Source organism: Scyliorhinus torazame, chromosome 1, assembly GCF_047496885.1.
Source record: "Scyliorhinus torazame isolate Kashiwa2021f chromosome 1, sScyTor2.1, whole genome shotgun sequence".
NCBI lineage: Eukaryota > Metazoa > Chordata > Chondrichthyes > Carcharhiniformes > Scyliorhinidae > Scyliorhinus > Scyliorhinus torazame.
This window is the reverse complement of record NC_092707.1, coordinates 958,256-981,183: the sequence shown is the minus strand read 5'-3', so window position 1 is coordinate 981,183 and position 22,928 is coordinate 958,256. Positions and strand designations below refer to the sequence as shown.

Below are 22,928 nucleotides of genomic sequence, written 5' to 3'. Positions count from 1 at the left end.
CCGCACTGTCCCAGTGTTCTTCCTATACCGAGCCCGACCCACTCAGCACTGTCCCAGTGTTCTTCCTATACCGAGCTTGACCCACTCCGCACTGTCCCAGTGTTCTTCCTATACCGAGCCCGACACACTCCGCACTGTCCCAGTGTTCTTCCTATACCAAGCCCGACCCACTCCGCACTGTCCCAGTGTTCTTCCTATACCGAGCCCGACCCACTCCGCACTGTCCCAGTGTTCTTCCAATACCGAGCCCGACCCACTCCGCACTGTCCCAGTGTTCTTCCTATACCGAGCCCGACACACTCAGCACTGTCCCAGTGTTCTTCCTATACCGAGCCCGACCCACTCCGCACTGTCCCAGTGTTCTTCCTATACCGAGCCCAACCCACTCAGCACTGTCCCAGTGTTCTTCCTACACCGAGCCCGACCCACTCAGCACTGTCCCAGTGTTCTTCCTATACCGAGCCCGACCCACTCAGCACTGTCCCAGTGTTCTTCCTATACCGAGCCCGACCCACTCAGCACTGTCCCAGTGTTCTTCCTATACCGAGCCCGACACACTCAGCACTGTCCCAGTGTTCTTCCTATACCGAGCCCGACCCACTCAGCACTGTCCCAGTGTTCTTCCTACACCGAGCCCGACCCACTCAGCACTGTCCCAGTGTTCTTCCTATACCGAGCCCGACCCACTCCGCACTGTCCCAGTGTTCTTCCTATACCGAGCCCGACCCACTCCGCACTGTCCCAGTGTTCTTCCTATACCGAGCTTGACCCACTCAGCACTGTCCCAGTGTTCTTCCTATACCGAGCCCGACCCACTCCGCACTGTCCCAGTGTTCTTCCTATACTGAGCCCGACCCACTCAGCACTGTCCCAGTGTTCTTCCTATACCGAGCCCGACACACTCAGCACTGTCCCAGTGTTCTTCCTATACTGAGCCCGACCCACTCCGCACTGTCCCAGTGTTCTTCCTATACCGAGCCCGACACACTCAGCACTGTCCCAGTGTTCTTCCTATACCGAGCCCGACCCACTCAGCACTGTCCCAGTGTTCTTCCTATACCGAGCCCGACACACTCAGCACTGTCCCAGTGTTCTTCCCATACCGAGCCCGACCCACTCCGCACTGTCCCAGTGTTCTTCCTATACCGAGCCCGACCCACTCCGCACTGTCCCAGTGTTCTTCCTATACCGAGCCCGACCCACTCAGCACTGTCCCAGTGTTCTTCCTATACCGAGCCCGACACACTCAGCACTGTCCCAGTGTTCTTCCTATACTGAGCCCGACACACTCAGCACTGTCCCAGTGTTCTTCCTATACCGAACCCGACACACTCAGCACTGTCCCAGTGTTCTTCCTATACCGAGCCCGACACACTCAGCACTGTCCCAGTGTTCTTCCTATACCGAGCCCGACCTACTCCGCACTGTCCCAGTGTTCTTCCTATACCGAGCCCGACACACTCAGCACTGTCCCAGTGTTCTTCCTATACCGAGCCCGACACACTCAGCACTGTCCCAGTGTTCTTCCTATACCGAACCCGACCCACTCCGCACTGTCCCAGTGTTCTTCCCATACCGAGCACAACCTACTCAGCACTGTCCCAGTGTTCTTCCTATACCGAGCCCGACCCACTCCGCACTGTCCCAGTGTTCTTCCTATACCGAGCACAACCTACTCAGCACTGTCCCAGTGTTCTTCCTATACCGAGCCCGACCCACTCAGCACTGTCCCAGTGTTCGTCCTATACCGAGCCCGACCCACTCCGCACTGTCCCAGTGTTCTTCCTATACCGAGCCCGACCCACTCAGCACTGTCCCAGTGTTCTTCCTATACCGAGCCCGACACACTCAGCACTGTCCCAGTGTTCGTCCTATACCGAGCTTGACCCACTCCGCACTGTCCCAGTGTTCTTCCTATACCGAGCCCGACACACTCAGCACTGTCCCAGTGTTCTTCCTATACCGAGCCCGACACACTCAGCACTGTCCCAGTGTTCTTCCTATACCGAACCCGACCCACTCCGCACTGTCCCAGTGTTCTTCCTATACCGAGCCCGACACACTCAGCACTGTCCCAGTGTTCTTCCTATACCGAACCCGACACACTCAGCACTGTCCCGGTGTTCTTCCTATACCGAGCCCGACACACTCAGCACTGTCCCAGTGTTCTTCCTATACCGAACCCGACCCACTCAGCACTGTCCCAGTGTTCTTCCTATACCGAGCTTGACCCACTCCGCACTGTCCCAGTGTTCTTCCTATACCGAGCCCGACCCACTCAGCACTGTCCCAGTGTTCTTCCTACACCGAGCACAACCCACTCAGCACTGTCCCAGTGTTCTTCCCATACCGAACCCGACACACTCCGCACTGTCCCAGTGTTCTTCCTATACCGAGCCCGACACACTCAGCACTGTCCCAGTGTTCTTCCTATACCGAGCCCGACACACTCAGCACTGTCCCAGTGTTCTTCCTATACCGAGCCCGACCCACTCCGCACTGTCTCAGTGTTCTTCCTATACCGAGCTTGACCCACTCCGCACTGTCCCAGTGTTCTTCCCATACCGAGCACAACCTACTCAGCACTGTCCCAGTGTTCTTCCTATACCGAGCCCGACCCACTCAGCACTGTCCCAGTGTTCTTCCTACACCGAGCCCGACCCACTCAGCACTGTCCCAGTGTTCTTCCCATACCGAACCCGACACACTCCGCACTGTCCCAGTGTTCTTCCTATACCGAACCCGACACACTCAGCACTGTCCCAGTGTTCTTCCTATACCGAGCCCGACACACTCAGCACTGTCCCAGTGTTCGTCCTATACCGAGCCCGACCCACTCCGCACTGTCTCAGTGTTCTTCCTATACCGAGCTTGACCCACTCCGCACTGTCCCAGTGTTCTTCCCATACCGAGCACAACCTACTCAGCACTGTCCCAGTGTTCTTCCTATACCGAGCACAACCTACTCAGCACTGTCCCAGTGTTCTTCCTATACCGAGCCCGACCCACTCAGCACTGTCCCAGTGTTCTTCCTATACCGAGCCCGACCCACTCCGCACTGTCCCAGTGTTCTTCCTATACCGAGCCCGACCCACTCAGCACTGTCCCAGTGTTCTTCCTATACCGAGCCCGACACACTCCGCACTGTCCCAGTGTTCTTCCTATACCGAGCCCGACACACTCCGCACTGTCCCAGTGTTCTTCCTATACCGAGCCCGACTTACTCCGCACTGTCCCAGTGTTCTTCCTATACCGAGCCCGACCCACTCCGCACTGTCCCAGTGTTCTTCCTATACCAAGCCCGACCCACTCCGCACTGTCCCAGTGTTCTTCCTATACCGAGCCCGACCCACTCCGCACTGTCCCAGTGTTCTTCCTATACCGAGCCCGACCCACTCTGCACTGTCCCAGTGTTCTTCCTATACCGAGCCCGACCCACTCCGCACTGTCCCAGTGTTCTTCCTATACCAAGCCCGACCCACTCCGCACTGTCCCAGTGTTCTTCCTATACCGAGCTTGACCCACTCCGCACTGTCCCAGTGTTCTTCCTATACCGAGCCCGACACACTCCGCACTGTCCCAGTGTTCTTCCTATACCGAGCCCGACCCACTCCGCACTGTCCCAGTGTTCTTCCTACACCGAGCCCGACCCACTCAGCACTGTCCCAGTGTTCTTCCTATACCGAGCCCGACCCACTCCGCACTGTCCCAGTGTTCTTCCTATACCGAGCCCGACCCACTCCGCACTGTCCCAGTGTTCTTCCTATACCGAGCTTGACCCACTCAGCACTGTCCCAGTGTTCTTCCTATACCGAGCCCGACCCACTCCGCACTGTCCCAGTGTTCTTCCTATACCGAGCCCGACCCACTCAGCACTGTCCCAGTGTTCTTCCTATACCGAGCCCGACACACTCAGCACTGTCCCAGTGTTCTTCCTATACTGAGCCCGACCCACTCCGCACTGTCCCAGTGTTCTTCCTATACCGAGCCCGACCCACTCAGCACTGTCCCAGTGTTCTTCCTATACCGAGCCCGACACACTCAGCACTGTCCCAGTGTTCTTCCCATACCGAGCCCGACCCACTCCGCACTGTCCCAGTGTTCTTCCAATACCGAGCCCGACCCACTCCGCACTGTCCCAGTGTTCTTCCTATACCGAGCCCGACACACTCCGCACTGTCCCAGTGTTCTTCCTATACCGAGCCCGACCCACTCAGCACTGTCCCAGTGTTCTTCCTATACCGAGCCCGACACACTCAGCACTGTCCCAGTGTTCTTCCTATACTGAGCCCGACACACTCAGCACTGTCCCAGTGTTCTTCCTATACCGAACCCGACACACTCAGCACTGTCCCAGTGTTCTTCCTATACCGAGCCCGACACACTCAGCACTGTCCCAGTGTTCTTCCTATACCGAGCCCGACCCACTTCGCACTGTCCCAGTGTTCTTCCTATACCGAGCCCGACACACTCAGCACTGTCCCAGTGTTCTTCCTATACCGAGCCCGACACACTCAGCACTGTCCCAGTGTTCTTCCTATACCGAACCCGACCCACTCCGCACTGTCCCAGTGTTCTTCCCATACCGAGCACAACCTACTCAGCACTGTCCCAGTGTTCTTCCTATACCGAGCCCGACCCACTCCGCACTGTCCCAGTGTTCTTCCTATACCGAGCACAACCTACTCAGCACTGTCCCAGTGTTCTTCCTATACCAAGCCCGACCCACTCAGCACTGTCCCAGTGTTCTTCCTATACCGAGCCCGACCCACTCCGCACTGTCCCAGTGTTCTTCCTATACCGAGCCCGACCCACTCAGCACTGTCCCAGTGTTCTTCCTATACCGAGCTTGACCCACTCCGCACTGTCCCAGTGTTCTTCCTATACCGAGTCCGACACACTCCGCACTGTCCCAGTGTTCTTCCTATACCAAGCCCGACCCACTCCGCACTGTCCCAGTGTTCTTCCTATACCGAGCCCGACCCACTCCGCACTGTCCCAGTGTTCTTCCAATACCGAGCCCGACCCACTCCGCACTGTCCCAGTGTTCTTCCTATACCGAGCCCGACACACTCAACACTGTCCCAGTGTTCTTCCTATACCGAGCCCGACCCACTCCGCACTGTCCCAGTGTTCTTCCTATACCGAGCCCAACCCACTCAGCACTGTCCCAGTGTTCTTCCTACACCGAGCCCGACCCACTCAGCACTGTCCCAGTGTTCTTCCTATACCGAGCCCGACACACTCAGCACTGTCCCAGTGTTCTTCCTATACCGAGCCCGACCCACTCAGCACTGTCCCAGTGTTCTTCCTACACCGAGCCCGACCCACTCAGCACTGTCCCAGTGTTCTTCCTATACCGAGCCCGACCCACTCCGCACTGTCCCAGTGTTCTTCCTATACCGAGCCCGACCCACTCCGCACTGTCCCAGTGTTCTTCCTATACCGAGCTTGACCCACTCAGCACTGTCCCAGTGTTCTTCCTATACCGAGCCCGACCCACTCCGCACTGTCCCAGTGTTCTTCCTATACCGAGCCCGACCCACTCAGCACTGTCCCAGTGTTCTTCCTATACCGAGCCCGACACACTCAGCACTGTCCCAGTGTTCTTCCTATACTGAGCCCGACCCACTCCGCACTGTCCCAGTGTTCTTCCTATACCGAGCCCGACACACTCAGCACTGTCCCAGTGTTCTTCCTATACCGAGCCCGACCCACTCAGCACTGTCCCAGTGTTCTTCCTATACCGAGCCCGACACACTCAGCACTGTCCCAGTGTTCTTCCCATACCGAGCCCGACCCACTCCGCACTGTCCCAGTGTTCTTCCTATACCGAGCCCGACCCACTCCGCACTGTCCCAGTGTTCTTCCTATACCGAGCCCGACACACTCCGCACTGTCCCAGTGTTCTTCCTATACCGAGCCCGACCCACTCAGCACTGTCCCAGTGTTCTTCCTATACCGAGCCCGACACACTCAGCACTGTCCCAGTGTTCTTCCTATACTGAGCCCGACACACTCAGCACTGTCCCAGTGTTCTTCCTATACCGAACCCGACACACTCAGCACTGTCCCAGTGTTCTTCCTATACCGAGCCCGACACACTCAGCACTGTCCCAGTGTTCTTCCTATACCGAGCCCGACCCACTTCGCACTGTCCCAGTGTTCTTCCTATACCGAGCCCGACACACTCAGCACTGTCCCAGTGTTCTTCCTATACCGAGCCCGACACACTCAGCACTGTCCCAGTGTTCTTCCTATACCGAACCCGACCCACTCCGCACTGTCCCAGTGTTCTTCCCATACCGAGCACAACCTACTCAGCACTGTCCCAGTGTTCTTCCTATACCGAGCCCGACCCACTCCGCACTGTCCCAGTGTTCTTCCTATACCGAGCACAACCTACTCAGCACTGTCCCAGTGTTCTTCCTATACCAAGCCCGACCCACTCAGCACTGTCCCAGTGTTCTTCCTATACCGAGCCCGACCCACTCCGCACTGTCCCAGTGTTCTTCCTATACCGAGCCCGACCCACTCAGCACTGTCCCAGTGTTCTTCCTATACCGAGCTTGACCCACTCCGCACTGTCCCAGTGTTCTTCCTATACCGAGCCCGACACACTCCGCACTGTCCCAGTGTTCTTCCTATACCAAGCCCGACCCACTCCGCACTGTCCCAGTGTTCTTCCTATACCGAGCCCGACACACTCCGCACTGTCCCAGTGTTCTTCCAATACCGAGCCCGACCCACTCCGCACTGTCCCAGTGTTCTTCCTATACCGAGCCCGACACACTCAGCACTGTCCCAGTGTTCTTCCTATACCGAGCCCGACCCACACCGCACTGTCCCAGTGTTCTTCCTATACCGAGCCCAACCCACTCAGCACTGTCCCAGTGTTCTTCCTACACCGAGCCCGACCCACTCAGCACTGTCCCAGTGTTCTTCCTATACCGAGCCCGACACACTCAGCACTGTCCCAGTGTTCTTCCTATACCGAGCCCGACCCACTCAGCACTGTCCCAGTGTTCTTCCTACACCGAGCCCGACCCACTCAGCACTGTCCCAGTGTTCTTCCTATACCGAGCCCGACCCACTCCGCACTGTCCCAGTGTTCTTCCTATACCGAGCCCGACCCACTCCGCACTGTCCCAGTGTTCTTCCTATACCGAGCTTGACCCACTCAGCACTGTCCCAGTGTTCTTCCTATACCGAGCCCGACCCACTCCGCACTGTCCCAGTGTTCTTCCTATACCGAGCCCGACCCACTCAGCACTGTCCCAGTGTTCTTCCTATACCGAGCCCGACACACTCAGCACTGTCCCAGTGTTCTTCCTATACTGAGCCCGACCCACTCCGCACTGTCCCAGTGTTCTTCCTATACCGAGCCCGACACACTCAGCACTGTCCCAGTGTTCTTCCTATACCGAGCCCGACCCACTCAGCACTGTCCCAGTATTCTTCCTATACCGAGCCCGACACACTCAGCACTGTCCCAGTGTTCTTCCCATACCGAGCCCGACCCACTCCGCACTGTCCCAGTGTTCTTCCTATACCGAGCCCGACCCACTCCGCACTGTCCCAGTGTTCTTCCTATACCGAGCCCGACACACTCCGCACTGTCCCAGTGTTCTTCCTATACCGAGCCCGACCCACTCAGCACTGTCCCAGTGTTCTTCCTATACCGAGCCCGACACACTCAGCACTGTCCCAGTGTTCTTCCTATACTGAGCCCGACACACTCAGCACTGTCCCAGTGTTCTTCCTATACCGAACCCGACACACTCAGCACTGTCCCAGTGTTCTTCCTATACCGAGCCCGACACACTCAGCACTGTCCCAGTGTTCTTCCTATACCGAGCCCGACCCACTCCGCACTGTCCCAGTGTTCTTCCTATACCGAGCCCGACACACTCAGCACTGTCCCAGTGTTCTTCCTATACCGAGCCCGACACACTCAGCACTGTCCCAGTGTTCTTCCTATACCGAACCCGACCCACTCCGCACTGTCCCAGTGTTCTTCCCATACCGAGCACAACCTACTCAGCACTGTCCCAGTGTTCTTCCTATACCGAGCCCGACCCACTCCGCACTGTCCCAGTGTTCTTCCTATACCGAGCACAACCTACTCAGCACTGTCCCAGTGTTCTTCCTATACCGAGCCCGACCCACTCAGCACTGTCCCAGTGTTCGTCCTATACCGAGCCCGACCCACTCCGCACTGTCCCAGTGTTCTTCCTATACCGAGCCCGACCCACTCAGCACTGTCCCAGTGTTCTTCCTATACCGAGCCCGACACACTCAGCACTGTCCCAGTGTTCGTCCTATACCGAGCTTGACCCACTCCGCACTGTCCCAGTGTTCTTCCTATACCGAGCCCGACACACTCAGCACTGTCCCAGTGTTCTTCCTATACCGAGCCCGACACACTCAGCACTGTCCCAGTGTTCTTCCTATACCGAACCCGACCCACTCCGCACTGTCCCAGTGTTCTTCCTATACCGAGCCCGACACACTCAGCACTGTCCCAGTGTTCTTCCTATACCGAACCCGACACACTCAGCACTGTCCCAGTGTTCTTCCTATACCGAGCCCGACACACTCAGCACTGTCCCAGTGTTCTTCCTATACCGAACCCGACCCACTCAGCACTGTCCCAGTGTTCTTCCTATACCGAGCTTGACCCACTCCGCACTGTCCCAGTGTTCTTCCTATACCGAGCCCGACCCACTCAGCACTGTCCCAGTGTTCTTCCTACACCGAGCACAACCCACTCAGCACTGTCCCAGTGTTCTTCCCATACCGAACCCGACACACTCCGCACTGTCCCAGTGTTCTTCCTATACCGAGCCCGACACACTCAGCACTGTCCCAGTGTTCTTCCTATACCGAGCCCGACACACTCAGCACTGTCCCAGTGTTCTTCCTATACCGAGCCCGACCCACTCCGCACTGTCTCAGTGTTCTTCCTATACCGAGCTTGACCCACTCCGCACTGTCCCAGTGTTCTTCCCATACCGAGCACAACCTACTCAGCACTGTCCCAGTGTTCTTCCTATACCGAGCCCGACCCACTCAGCACTGTCCCAGTGTTCTTCCTACACCGAGCCCGACCCACTCAGCACTGTCCCAGTGTTCTTCCCATACCGAACCCGACACACTCCGCACTGTCCCAGTGTTCTTCCTATACCGAACCCGACACACTCAGCACTGTCCCAGTGTTCGTCCTATACCGAGCCCGACACACTCCGCACTGTCCCAGTGTTCTTCCTATACTGAGCCCGACACACTCCGCACTGTCCCAGTGTTCTTCCTATACCGAGCCCGACACACTCAGCACTGTCCCAGTGTTCGTCCTATACCGAGCCCGACCCACTCCGCACTGTCCCAGTGTTCTTCCTATACCGAGCTTGACCCACTCCGCACTGTCCCAGTGTTCTTCCCATACCGAGCACAACCTACTCAGCACTGTCCCAGTGTTCTTCCTATACCGAGCACAACCTACTCAGCACTGTCCCAGTGTTCTTCCTATACCGAGCCCGACCCACTCAGCACTGTCCCAGTGTTCTTCCTATACCGAGCCCGACCCACTCCGCACTGTCCCAGTGTTCTTCCTATACCGAGCCCGACCCACTCAGCACTGTCCCAGTGTTCTTCCTATACCGAGCCCGACACACTCAGCACTGTCCCAGTGTTCGTCCTATACCGAGCTTGACCCACTCCGCACTGTCCCAGTGTTCTTCCCATACCGAGCACAACCCACTCAGCACTGTCCCAGTGTTCTTCCTATACTGAGCCCGACCCACTCCGCACTGTCCCAGTGTTCTTCCTATACCGAGCCCGACCCACTCCGCACTGTCCCAGTGTTCTTCCTATACCGAACCCGACACACTCCGCACTGTCCCAGTGTTCTTCCTATACCGAGCCCGACACACTCAGCACTGTCCCAGTGTTCGTCCTATACCGAGCCCGACCCACTCCGCACTGTCTCAGTGTTCTTCCTATACCGAGCTTGACCCACTCCGCACTGTCCCAGTGTTCTTCCCATACCGAGCACAACCTACTCAGCACTGTCCCAGTGTTCTTCCTATACCGAGCACAACCTACTCAGCACTGTCCCAGTGTTCTTCCTATACCGAGCCCGACCCACTCAGCACTGTCCCAGTGTTCTTCCTATACCGAGCCCGACCCACTCCGCACTGTCCCAGTGTTCTTCCTATACCGAGCCCGACCCACTCAGCACTGTCCCAGTGTTCTTCCTATACCGAGCCCGACACACTCCGCACTGTCCCAGTGTTCTTCCTATACCGAGCCCGACACACTCCGCACTGTCCCAGTGTTCTTCCTATACCGAGCCCGACTTACTCCGCACTGTCCCAGTGTTCTTCCTATACCGAGCCCGACCCACTCCGCACTGTCCCAGTGTTCTTCCTATACCAAGCCCGACCCACTCCGCACTGTCCCAGTGTTCTTCCTATACCGAGCCCGACCCACTCCGCACTGTCCCAGTGTTCTTCCTATACCGAGCCCGACCCACTCTGCACTGTCCCAGTGTTCTTCCTATACCGAGCCCGACCCACTCCGCACTGTCCCAGTGTTCTTCCTATACCAAGCCCGACCCACTCCGCACTGTCCCAGTGTTCTTCCTATACCGAGCTTGACCCACTCCGCACTGTCCCAGTGTTCTTCCTATACCGAGCCCGACACACTCCGCACTGTCCCAGTGTTCTTCCTATACCGAGCCCGACCCACTCCGCACTGTCCCAGTGTTCTTCCTACACCGAGCCCGACCCACTCAGCACTGTCCCAGTGTTCTTCCTATACCGAGCCCGACCCACTCCGCACTGTCCCAGTGTTCTTCCTATACCGAGCCCGACCCACTCCGCACTGTCCCAGTGTTCTTCCTATACCGAGCTTGACCCACTCAGCACTGTCCCAGTGTTCTTCCTATACCGAGCCCGACCCACTCCGCACTGTCCCAGTGTTCTTCCTATACCGAGCCCGACCCACTCAGCACTGTCCCAGTGTTCTTCCTATACCGAGCCCGACACACTCAGCACTGTCCCAGTGTTCTTCCTATACTGAGCCCGACCCACTCCGCACTGTCCCAGTGTTCTTCCTATACCGAGCCCGACCCACTCAGCACTGTCCCAGTGTTCTTCCTATACCGAGCCCGACACACTCAGCACTGTCCCAGTGTTCTTCCCATACCGAGCCCGACCCACTCCGCACTGTCCCAGTGTTCTTCCAATACCGAGCCCGACCCACTCCGCACTGTCCCAGTGTTCTTCCTATACCGAGCCCGACACACTCCGCACTGTCCCAGTGTTCTTCCTATACCGAGCCCGACCCACTCAGCACTGTCCCAGTGTTCTTCCTATACCGAGCCCGACACACTCAGCACTGTCCCAGTGTTCTTCCTATACTGAGCCCGACACACTCAGCACTGTCCCAGTGTTCTTCCTATACCGAACCCGACACACTCAGCACTGTCCCAGTGTTCTTCCTATACCGAGCCCGACACACTCAGCACTGTCCCAGTGTTCTTCCTATACCGAGCCCGACCCACTTCGCACTGTCCCAGTGTTCTTCCTATACCGAGCCCGACACACTCAGCACTGTCCCAGTGTTCTTCCTATACCGAGCCCGACACACTCAGCACTGTCCCAGTGTTCTTCCTATACCGAACCCGACCCACTCCGCACTGTCCCAGTGTTCTTCCCATACCGAGCACAACCTACTCAGCACTGTCCCAGTGTTCTTCCTATACCGAGCCCGACCCACTCCGCACTGTCCCAGTGTTCTTCCTATACCGAGCACAACCTACTCAGCACTGTCCCAGTGTTCTTCCTATACCAAGCCCGACCCACTCAGCACTGTCCCAGTGTTCTTCCTATACCGAGCCCGACCCACTCCGCACTGTCCCAGTGTTCTTCCTATACCGAGCCCGACCCACTCAGCACTGTCCCAGTGTTCTTCCTATACCGAGCTTGACCCACTCCGCACTGTCCCAGTGTTCTTCCTATACCGAGTCCGACACACTCCGCACTGTCCCAGTGTTCTTCCTATACCAAGCCCGACCCACTCCGCACTGTCCCAGTGTTCTTCCTATACCGAGCCCGACCCACTCCGCACTGTCCCAGTGTTCTTCCAATACCGAGCCCGACCCACTCCGCACTGTCCCAGTGTTCTTCCTATACCGAGCCCGACACACTCAACACTGTCCCAGTGTTCTTCCTATACCGAGCCCGACCCACTCCGCACTGTCCCAGTGTTCTTCCTATACCGAGCCCAACCCACTCAGCACTGTCCCAGTGTTCTTCCTACACCGAGCCCGACCCACTCAGCACTGTCCCAGTGTTCTTCCTATACCGAGCCCGACACACTCAGCACTGTCCCAGTGTTCTTCCTATACCGAGCCCGACCCACTCAGCACTGTCCCAGTGTTCTTCCTACACCGAGCCCGACCCACTCAGCACTGTCCCAGTGTTCTTCCTATACCGAGCCCGACCCACTCCGCACTGTCCCAGTGTTCTTCCTATACCGAGCCCGACCCACTCCGCACTGTCCCAGTGTTCTTCCTATACCGAGCTTGACCCACTCAGCACTGTCCCAGTGTTCTTCCTATACCGAGCCCGACCCACTCCGCACTGTCCCAGTGTTCTTCCTATACCGAGCCCGACCCACTCAGCACTGTCCCAGTGTTCTTCCTATACCGAGCCCGACACACTCAGCACTGTCCCAGTGTTCTTCCTATACTGAGCCCGACCCACTCCGCACTGTCCCAGTGTTCTTCCTATACCGAGCCCGACACACTCAGCACTGTCCCAGTGTTCTTCCTATACCGAGCCCGACCCACTCAGCACTGTCCCAGTGTTCTTCCTATACCGAGCCCGACACACTCAGCACTGTCCCAGTGTTCTTCCCATACCGAGCCCGACCCACTCCGCACTGTCCCAGTGTTCTTCCTATACCGAGCCCGACCCACTCCGCACTGTCCCAGTGTTCTTCCTATACCGAGCCCGACACACTCCGCACTGTCCCAGTGTTCTTCCTATACCGAGCCCGACCCACTCAGCACTGTCCCAGTGTTCTTCCTATACCGAGCCCGACACACTCAGCACTGTCCCAGTGTTCTTCCTATACTGAGCCCGACACACTCAGCACTGTCCCAGTGTTCTTCCTATACCGAACCCGACACACTCAGCACTGTCCCAGTGTTCTTCCTATACCGAGCCCGACACACTCAGCACTGTCCCAGTGTTCTTCCTATACCGAGCCCGACCCACTTCGCACTGTCCCAGTGTTCTTCCTATACCGAGCCCGACACACTCAGCACTGTCCCAGTGTTCTTCCTATACCGAGCCCGACACACTCAGCACTGTCCCAGTGTTCTTCCTATACCGAACCCGACCCACTCCGCACTGTCCCAGTGTTCTTCCCATACCGAGCACAACCTACTCAGCACTGTCCCAGTGTTCTTCCTATACCGAGCCCGACCCACTCCGCACTGTCCCAGTGTTCTTCCTATACCGAGCACAACCTACTCAGCACTGTCCCAGTGTTCTTCCTATACCAAGCCCGACCCACTCAGCACTGTCCCAGTGTTCTTCCTATACCGAGCCCGACCCACTCCGCACTGTCCCAGTGTTCTTCCTATACCGAGCCCGACCCACTCAGCACTGTCCCAGTGTTCTTCCTATACCGAGCTTGACCCACTCCGCACTGTCCCAGTGTTCTTCCTATACCGAGCCCGACACACTCCGCACTGTCCCAGTGTTCTTCCTATACCAAGCCCGACCCACTCCGCACTGTCCCAGTGTTCTTCCTATACCGAGCCCGACACACTCCGCACTGTCCCAGTGTTCTTCCAATACCGAGCCCGACCCACTCCGCACTGTCCCAGTGTTCTTCCTATACCGAGCCCGACACACTCAGCACTGTCCCAGTGTTCTTCCTATACCGAGCCCGACCCACACCGCACTGTCCCAGTGTTCTTCCTATACCGAGCCCAACCCACTCAGCACTGTCCCAGTGTTCTTCCTACACCGAGCCCGACCCACTCAGCACTGTCCCAGTGTTCTTCCTATACCGAGCCCGACACACTCAGCACTGTCCCAGTGTTCTTCCTATACCGAGCCCGACCCACTCAGCACTGTCCCAGTGTTCTTCCTACACCGAGCCCGACCCACTCAGCACTGTCCCAGTGTTCTTCCTATACCGAGCCCGACCCACTCCGCACTGTCCCAGTGTTCTTCCTATACCGAGCCCGACCCACTCCGCACTGTCCCAGTGTTCTTCCTATACCGAGCTTGACCCACTCAGCACTGTCCCAGTGTTCTTCCTATACCGAGCCCGACCCACTCCGCACTGTCCCAGTGTTCTTCCTATACCGAGCCCGACCCACTCAGCACTGTCCCAGTGTTCTTCCTATACCGAGCCCGACACACTCAGCACTGTCCCAGTGTTCTTCCTATACTGAGCCCGACCCACTCCGCACTGTCCCAGTGTTCTTCCTATACCGAGCCCGACACACTCAGCACTGTCCCAGTGTTCTTCCTATACCGAGCCCGACCCACTCAGCACTGTCCCAGTATTCTTCCTATACCGAGCCCGACACACTCAGCACTGTCCCAGTGTTCTTCCCATACCGAGCCCGACCCACTCCGCACTGTCCCAGTGTTCTTCCTATACCGAGCCCGACCCACTCCGCACTGTCCCAGTGTTCTTCCTATACCGAGCCCGACACACTCCGCACTGTCCCAGTGTTCTTCCTATACCGAGCCCGACCCACTCAGCACTGTCCCAGTGTTCTTCCTATACCGAGCCCGACACACTCAGCACTGTCCCAGTGTTCTTCCTATACTGAGCCCGACACACTCAGCACTGTCCCAGTGTTCTTCCTATACCGAACCCGACACACTCAGCACTGTCCCAGTGTTCTTCCTATACCGAGCCCGACACACTCAGCACTGTCCCAGTGTTCTTCCTATACCGAGCCCGACCCACTCCGCACTGTCCCAGTGTTCTTCCTATACCGAGCCCGACACACTCAGCACTGTCCCAGTGTTCTTCCTATACCGAGCCCGACACACTCAGCACTGTCCCAGTGTTCTTCCTATACCGAACCCGACCCACTCCGCACTGTCCCAGTGTTCTTCCCATACCGAGCACAACCTACTCAGCACTGTCCCAGTGTTCTTCCTATACCGAGCCCGACCCACTCCGCACTGTCCCAGTGTTCTTCCTATACCGAGCACAACCTACTCAGCACTGTCCCAGTGTTCTTCCTATACCGAGCCCGACCCACTCAGCACTGTCCCAGTGTTCGTCCTATACCGAGCCCGACCCACTCCGCACTGTCCCAGTGTTCTTCCTATACCGAGCCCGACCCACTCAGCACTGTCCCAGTGTTCTTCCTATACCGAGCCCGACACACTCAGCACTGTCCCAGTGTTCGTCCTATACCGAGCTTGACCCACTCCGCACTGTCCCAGTGTTCTTCCTATACCGAGCCCGACACACTCAGCACTGTCCCAGTGTTCTTCCTATACCGAGCCCGACACACTCAGCACTGTCCCAGTGTTCTTCCTATACCGAACCCGACCCACTCCGCACTGTCCCAGTGTTCTTCCTATACCGAGCCCGACACACTCAGCACTGTCCCAGTGTTCTTCCTATACCGAACCCGACACACTCAGCACTGTCCCAGTGTTCTTCCTATACCGAGCCCGACACACTCAGCACTGTCCCAGTGTTCTTCCTATACCGAACCCGACCCACTCAGCACTGTCCCAGTGTTCTTCCTATACCGAGCTTGACCCACTCCGCACTGTCCCAGTGTTCTTCCTATACCGAGCCCGACCCACTCAGCACTGTCCCAGTGTTCTTCCTACACCGAGCACAACCCACTCAGCACTGTCCCAGTGTTCTTCCCATACCGAACCCGACACACTCCGCACTGTCCCAGTGTTCTTCCTATACCGAGCCCGACACACTCAGCACTGTCCCAGTGTTCTTCCTATACCGAGCCCGACACACTCAGCACTGTCCCAGTGTTCTTCCTATACCGAGCCCGACCCACTCCGCACTGTCTCAGTGTTCTTCCTATACCGAGCTTGACCCACTCCGCACTGTCCCAGTGTTCTTCCCATACCGAGCACAACCTACTCAGCACTGTCCCAGTGTTCTTCCTATACCGAGCCCGACCCACTCAGCACTGTCCCAGTGTTCTTCCTACACCGAGCCCGACCCACTCAGCACTGTCCCAGTGTTCTTCCCATACCGAACCCGACACACTCCGCACTGTCCCAGTGTTCTTCCTATACCGAACCCGACACACTCAGCACTGTCCCAGTGTTCGTCCTATACCGAGCCCGACACACTCCGCACTGTCCCAGTGTTCTTCCTATACTGAGCCCGACACACTCCGCACTGTCCCAGTGTTCTTCCTATACCGAGCCCGACACACTCAGCACTGTCCCAGTGTTCGTCCTATACCGAGCCCGACCCACTCCGCACTGTCCCAGTGTTCTTCCTATACCGAGCTTGACCCACTCCGCACTGTCCCAGTGTTCTTCCCATACCGAGCACAACCTACTCAGCACTGTCCCAGTGTTCTTCCTATACCGAGCACAACCTACTCAGCACTGTCCCAGTGTTCTTCCTATACCGAGCCCGACCCACTCAGCACTGTCCCAGTGTTCTTCCTATACCGAGCCCGACCCACTCCGCACTGTCCCAGTGTTCTTCCTATACCGAGCCCGACCCACTCAGCACTGTCCCAGTGTTCTTCCTATACCGAGCCCGACACACTCAGCACTGTCCCAGTGTTCGTCCTATACCGAGCTTGACCCACTCCGCACTGTCCCAGTGTTCTTCCCATACCGAGCACAACCCACTCAGCACTGTCCCAGTGTTCTTCCTATACTGAGCCCGACCCACTCCGCACTGTCCCAGTGTTCTTCCTATACCGAGCCCGACCCACTCCGCACTGTCCCAGTGTTCTTCCTATACCGAACCCGACACACTCCGCACTGTCCCAGTGTTCTTCCTATACCGAGCCCGACACACTCAGCACTGTCCCAGTGTTCTTCCCATACCGAGCACAACCCACTCAGCACTGTCCCAGTATTCTTCCTATACCGAACCCGCCCCACTCCGCACTGTCCCAGTGTTCTTCCTATACCGAGCCCGACCCACTCCGCACTGTCCCAGTGTTCTTCCTATACCGAACCCGACACACTCCGCACTGTCCCAGTGTTCTTCCCATACCGAACCCGCCCCACTCCGCACTGTCCCAGTGTTCTTCCCATACCGAACCCGCCCCACTCCGCACTGTCCCAGTGTTCTTCCTATACCGAGCCCGACCCACTCCGCACTGGAAACCGCTGTCAGTGAGGAGAATTAACCATTTGTTCCCAGGTTGGTGATCAGCAGGAAAGGTGGAGTTAGTTAATGCACAGAGTTTAATCTACCTTCAGGAGCTCCTCGACTCCATTGCGGGGAGTATGGGGCAGGAGGGAGTGATGTCGAAGCAGTGATTGCTGCAGCCAATCCAACCTGGGCCGCTTGCTGTCGGAATGAAGTGTCCCTGCCTGGTCAGTAGCGTCACACAGAGAGCTTCTGTGTGCATCATAATCACTGAGATTATCAGGATTCCTGCAAGACCCAAGCAGATTAAAATCAAAAATAATCCCAAACTAAGTACAATGGATATAAAAACATCAGGAGGCAGTTCTGTGTGATTCAGATATCGCCGGCGACAGTGAAATGCCAACCGCGGTGGGAAGTGGCCAACAACTGATCAATTAATTGTCTTATTTGGGCCCCCGCCTCCGGTCACTGAGCTTCCCGCTGCCGGTAATCTCCCATTGTGTGATGGAAGATGTCAGCCTCCACTCTAAATGACTTCAGTTTCCATTTCTGAGGCCTCCTGCCTCCCAGGTCATCTCCGCAGAGCTTGGGCATCCAACCAATGTGGATTCAGAGATTGATAGAGACTTGCAGCAGAGAGAGAAGCCTCTCTGCCCATCGTGTCCACACCGGTCAACAAAAATCTGACTGCACTGACCCCTCGAGGGAGGCAGTGGCCTTGTCCCTGGACAAGTAATCCAGAGACCCAGACTAATGCTCTGGGGACCCGGTTCCAATCCCACTATGGCAGGTGGTGGAATTTGAATTCAATAAAAATCTGGAATTAAAAGTCTAACGATGACCATGAAACCTTGTCGATTGTCGTAAAAACCCATCTGCTTCACTGATGCTCTTTTTGGAAGGAAATCTGCCGTCCTTACCCGGTCTGGCCTACACGTGACTCCAGACCCATAGCAATGTGGGTGACTCAGGAATGGGTAATAAAAGCTGGCACCGCCAGCGATTCCCACATCCCATTAACAAATTTAAAAACATTTCCAGCGCTTGCCCACAGCCTGGAGGTTACAGCAGCGCAAGAGAATATCGAAATACTTTGTCAATGTGACAAGAATTTCTGCCTCCACCACCCGTTTAGGCAGCAAGTTCCACACTGCCACCACCCTCCGGGTTTCTCTTCAAAGCCCCTCTAAACTTTCTGCCCATTACTCTCTGCCCCCTGGTTGTGACCCTGTTGTGTTCTGTGATGTAACCGTTGTAAGGATGTACACTGAACATATACTTGTTTCACTAGAAAGATGATTTCTCAATAAACACCTGGAAAGATGACTAAGGGACGGCAATTCAGACAATGGCTACTAAATGAATTCAGTGAATTTTGCTGGAGTTACTCTAAGTGCGACTATCCTCCTGTACGTCTTACTCCCAACTGGCAGGTGTGTTGAGTCACGTGATAGTTTTCTATCACCACCAGCTGGTTGGAGGTCGCATTGCTAACTCTATGCAGAACTGTGCACAGGCAGATCACCACAGAGCTCCTCTATTAATGGAAAGAGCTGCTTCCTATCCACCCATTCTATGCCCCTCAGAATTATATACATTTCAATCAGGTCCCCCCTCAGCCTTCGCTGCTCTATGAAAAACAGCCCCAGTCGACCCAACCTCTCTTCATAGCTGAAACGCTCCAGCCCAGACAACATCCAGGTGAATCTCCTCTGCACCCCCTCCAGTGCAATCACATCCTTTCTATAATGTGGTGACCAGAACTGCACACAGTACTCCAGCTGGGGCCTCACCAGCGTTTTATACAGTTCAAGCATAACTTTCCTGTCTCTTAAATTCTGTGCGTCAGTTAATAAAGACAAGTATCCCTTATCCTGTCTTAACCACCTTATCTACCTGTCGTGCTGCATTCACAATTCCATGAACCTGCACCCCAAGATCCCTCTGATCTTCTGTACTTCCTGAGGTCCGACCATTCATTGAATATTCCTTTGCCTTGTTAGTCCTCCAAACATTAACTTATACTTTTCAGGGTTAAAGCTCAACATCCCGGACATAGTTCTTTGAAGAGATAACAAATAGGTTAGACCAAGGAGAGCCAATGGATGTTATCTATCTTGACTTCCAAAAGGCCTTTGATAAGGTGCCTCATGGGAGACTGCTGAGTAAAATAAGGGCCCATGGTATTCGAGGCAAGGTACGAACATGGATTGACGATTGGCTGTCAGGCAGAAGGCAGAGAGTTGGGATAAAAGGTTCTTTTTCGGAATGGCAACCGGTGACGAGTGGTGTCCCGCAGGGTTCAGTGTTGGGGCCACAGCTGTTCTCTTTATATATTAACGATCTAGATGACGGGACTGGGGGCATTCTGGCTAAGTTTGCCGATGATACAAAGATAGGTGGAGGGGCAGGTAGTATGGAGGAGGTGGGGAGGCTGCAGAAAGATTTAGACAGTTTAGGAGAGTGGTCCAAGAAATGGCTGATGAAATTCAACATGGGCAAGTGCGAGGTCTTGCACTTTGGAAAAAAGAATAGAGGCATGGACTATTTTCTAAACGGTGACAAAATTCATAATGCTGAAGTGCAAAGGGACTTGGGAGTCCTAGTCCAGGATTCTCTAAAGGTAAACTTGCAGGTTGAGTCCGTAATTAAGAAAGCAAATGCAATGTTGTCATTCATCTCAAGAGGCTTGGAATATAAAAGCAGGGATGTACTTCTGAAGCTTTATAAAGCATTAGTTAGGCCCCATTTAGAATACTGTGAGCAATTTTGGGCCCCACACCTCAGGAAGGACATACTGGCACTGGAGCGGGTCCAGCGGAGATTCACACGGATGATCCCAGGAATGGTAGGCCTAACATAGAACATAGAACAAAGAACAATACAGCGCAGTACAGGCCCTTCGGCCCACGATGTTGCACCGAAACAAAAGCCATCCAACCTACACTATGCCATTATCATCCATATGTTTATCCAATAAACTTTTAAATGCCCTCAATGTTGGCGAGTTCACCACTGTAGCAGGTAGGGCATTCCACGGCCTCACTACTCTTTGCGTAAAACACATGATGAACGTCTGAGGATCCTGGGATTATATTCATTGGAGTTTAGGAGGTTGAGGGGAGATCTAATAGAAACTTACAAGATAATGAATGGCTTAGATAGGGTGGACGTAGGGAAGTTGTTTCCATTAGCAGGGAAGACTAGGACCCGGGGGCACAGCCTTAGAATAAAAGGGAGTCACTTTGGAACAGAGATGAGGAGAAATTTCTTCAGCCAGAGAGTGGTGGGTCTGTGGAATTCATTGCCACAGAGGGCGGTGGAGGCCGGGACGTTGAGTGTCTTTAAGACAGAAGTTGATAAATTCTTGATTTCTCGAGGAATTAAGGGCTATGGAGAGAGAGCGGGTAAATGGAGCTGAAATCAGCCATGATTGAATGGTGGAGTGGACTCGATGGGCCGAATGGCCTTACTTCCGCTCCTATGTCTTATGGTCTTATAGAATCTTCAGGTGAGGCAGGGGAGCAGGTAGAGGAGGACACATTGCATTGTTAGTTAAGGAGTAGTTACTGCTGTAAGGAGGTGATATCTTGGAGAGGGGCATCAAATGAACCTTTTTTAGGACATTAAAAGGGACAGCTACGTTACGAGGTGTTTATTATAAACTCCCAGATAGTTAGCGGCAAATCAAGGAGTAAATATGTGCGCAATTCAGAGGTAAAAATAATAATCGGGTAATTATATTAGGTGATTTCAACTTTCCCAACATTAATTGGGATAGTCACTGTGTGAAGGGCAGAGATGGAGTGGTGTGTTAAGTAATGCATTAAGAGACATTGCAATTAGTTGTCTCATTTATGTTAAGTATCGATTAATTGACACTGATATGTAAAGGGGCTTCAGGTGGCCCTTGTGTCAGGTGGTGTGTTGTTGGAGTTTTGTGCAGAGGCTGTGGAAGTGAAATAGATGGTGTTTGGTGAAAAGGAACAAGAACTTTAGACTCTTCATACAACGGTTACTAAAACGTCTAACATTGTGTCACCTGCGAACTTACTGATCATACCTCCCACATTCACATATAGATCATTAATGTACACTACAAACAACAGGGCACCCAGCCCTGCGGTAACCAATAGCAGGCGACCCATCCCTATGGTAACCAACAGCAAGGGATCGATCCCTATGGTACACCACTGGGCAGGGACACAGCGCCCATCCCTGCGGTACACCACTGGGCAGGGACACAGCGCCCATCCCTGCGGTACACCACTGGGCAGGGACACAGCGCCCATCCCTGCGGTACACCACTGGGCAGGGACACAGCGCCCATCCCTGCGGTACACCACTGGGCAGGGACACAGCGCCCATCCCTGCGGTACACCACTGGGCAGGGACACAGCGCCCATCCCTGCGGTACACCACTGGGCAGGGACACAGCGCCCATCCCTGCGGTACACCACTGGGCAGGGACACAGCGCCCATCCCTGCGGTACACCACTGGGCAGGGACACAGCGCCCATCCCTGCGGTACACCACTGGGCAGGGACACAGCGCCCATCCCTGCGGTACACCACCCTCTGCCTCCTGCCACTGAACCAATTTTGGATCCAATTTGCCAAATTGCCCTGGATCCTGTGGGCACTCAGCTTCTCGACCCGTCTCCCAAATGTGACAAACAAACAAAGAACAAAGAAATGTACAGCACAGGAACAGGCCCTTCGGCCCTCCAAGCCCGTGCCGACCATGCTGCCCGACTAAACTACAATCTTCGACACTTCCTGGGTCCGTATCCTTCTATTCCCATCCTATTCATGTATTTGTCAAGATGCCCCTTAAATGTCCCTATCGTCCCTGCTTCCACTACCTCCTCCAGTAGCGAGTTCCAGGCACCCACTACCCTCTGCGTAAAAGACTTGCCTCGTACATCTACTCTAAACCTTGCCCCTCTCACCTTAAACCTATGCCCCCTAGTAATTGACCCCTCTACCCTGGGGAAAAGCCTCTGACTATCCACTCTGTCTATGCCCCTCATAATTTTGTAGACCTCTATCAGGTCGCCCCTCAACCTCCGTCGTTCCAGTGAGAACAAACCGAGTTTATTCAACCGCTCCTCATAGCTAATGCACTCCATAACCAGGCAACATCCTGGTAAATCTCTTCTGCACCCTCTCTAAGGCCTCCACATCCTTCTGGTAGTGTGGCGACCAGAATTGAACATTATACTCCAAGTGTGGCCGAACTAAGGTTCTATACAGCTGCAACATGACTTGCCAATTCTTATACTCAATGCCCCGGCCAATGAAGGCCAGCATGCCGTATGCCTTTTTGACTACCTTCTCCACCTGTGTTGCCCCTTTCAGTGACCTGTGGACCTGTACACCAAGATCTCACTGACTGTCAGAGAGGGTTCTACCATTCACTGTATATTCCCTACCTGCATTAGACCTTCCAAAATGCATTACCTCACATTTGTCCGGATTAAACTCCATCTGCCATCTCTCCGCCCAAGTCTCCAAACAATCTAAATCCTGCTGTATCCTCCGACAGTCCTCATC

The 22,928-nt window shown here is 55.2% G+C and overlaps 1 protein-coding gene across 7 annotated transcripts in view; it reads right to left on the bottom strand.

Annotated features, from left to right (window-relative positions):
• ncor2 (nuclear receptor corepressor 2) overlaps positions 1-22,928 on the bottom strand; it is a 1,088,322-nt gene that overhangs the window by 1,013,239 nt on the left and 52,155 nt on the right. For 6 of the 7 annotated variants that reach the window (XM_072510208.1, XM_072510371.1, XM_072510235.1 and 3 more), the window contains one exon: positions 17,475-17,658. The exons of the other annotated variant lie outside the window; for it this stretch is intronic. In XM_072510208.1, coding sequence (XP_072366309.1) covers positions 17,475-17,658 — 184 coding nt within the window. The remainder of the gene's footprint in view (positions 1-17,474; positions 17,659-22,928) is intronic. 7 annotated transcript variants of the gene reach the window in all.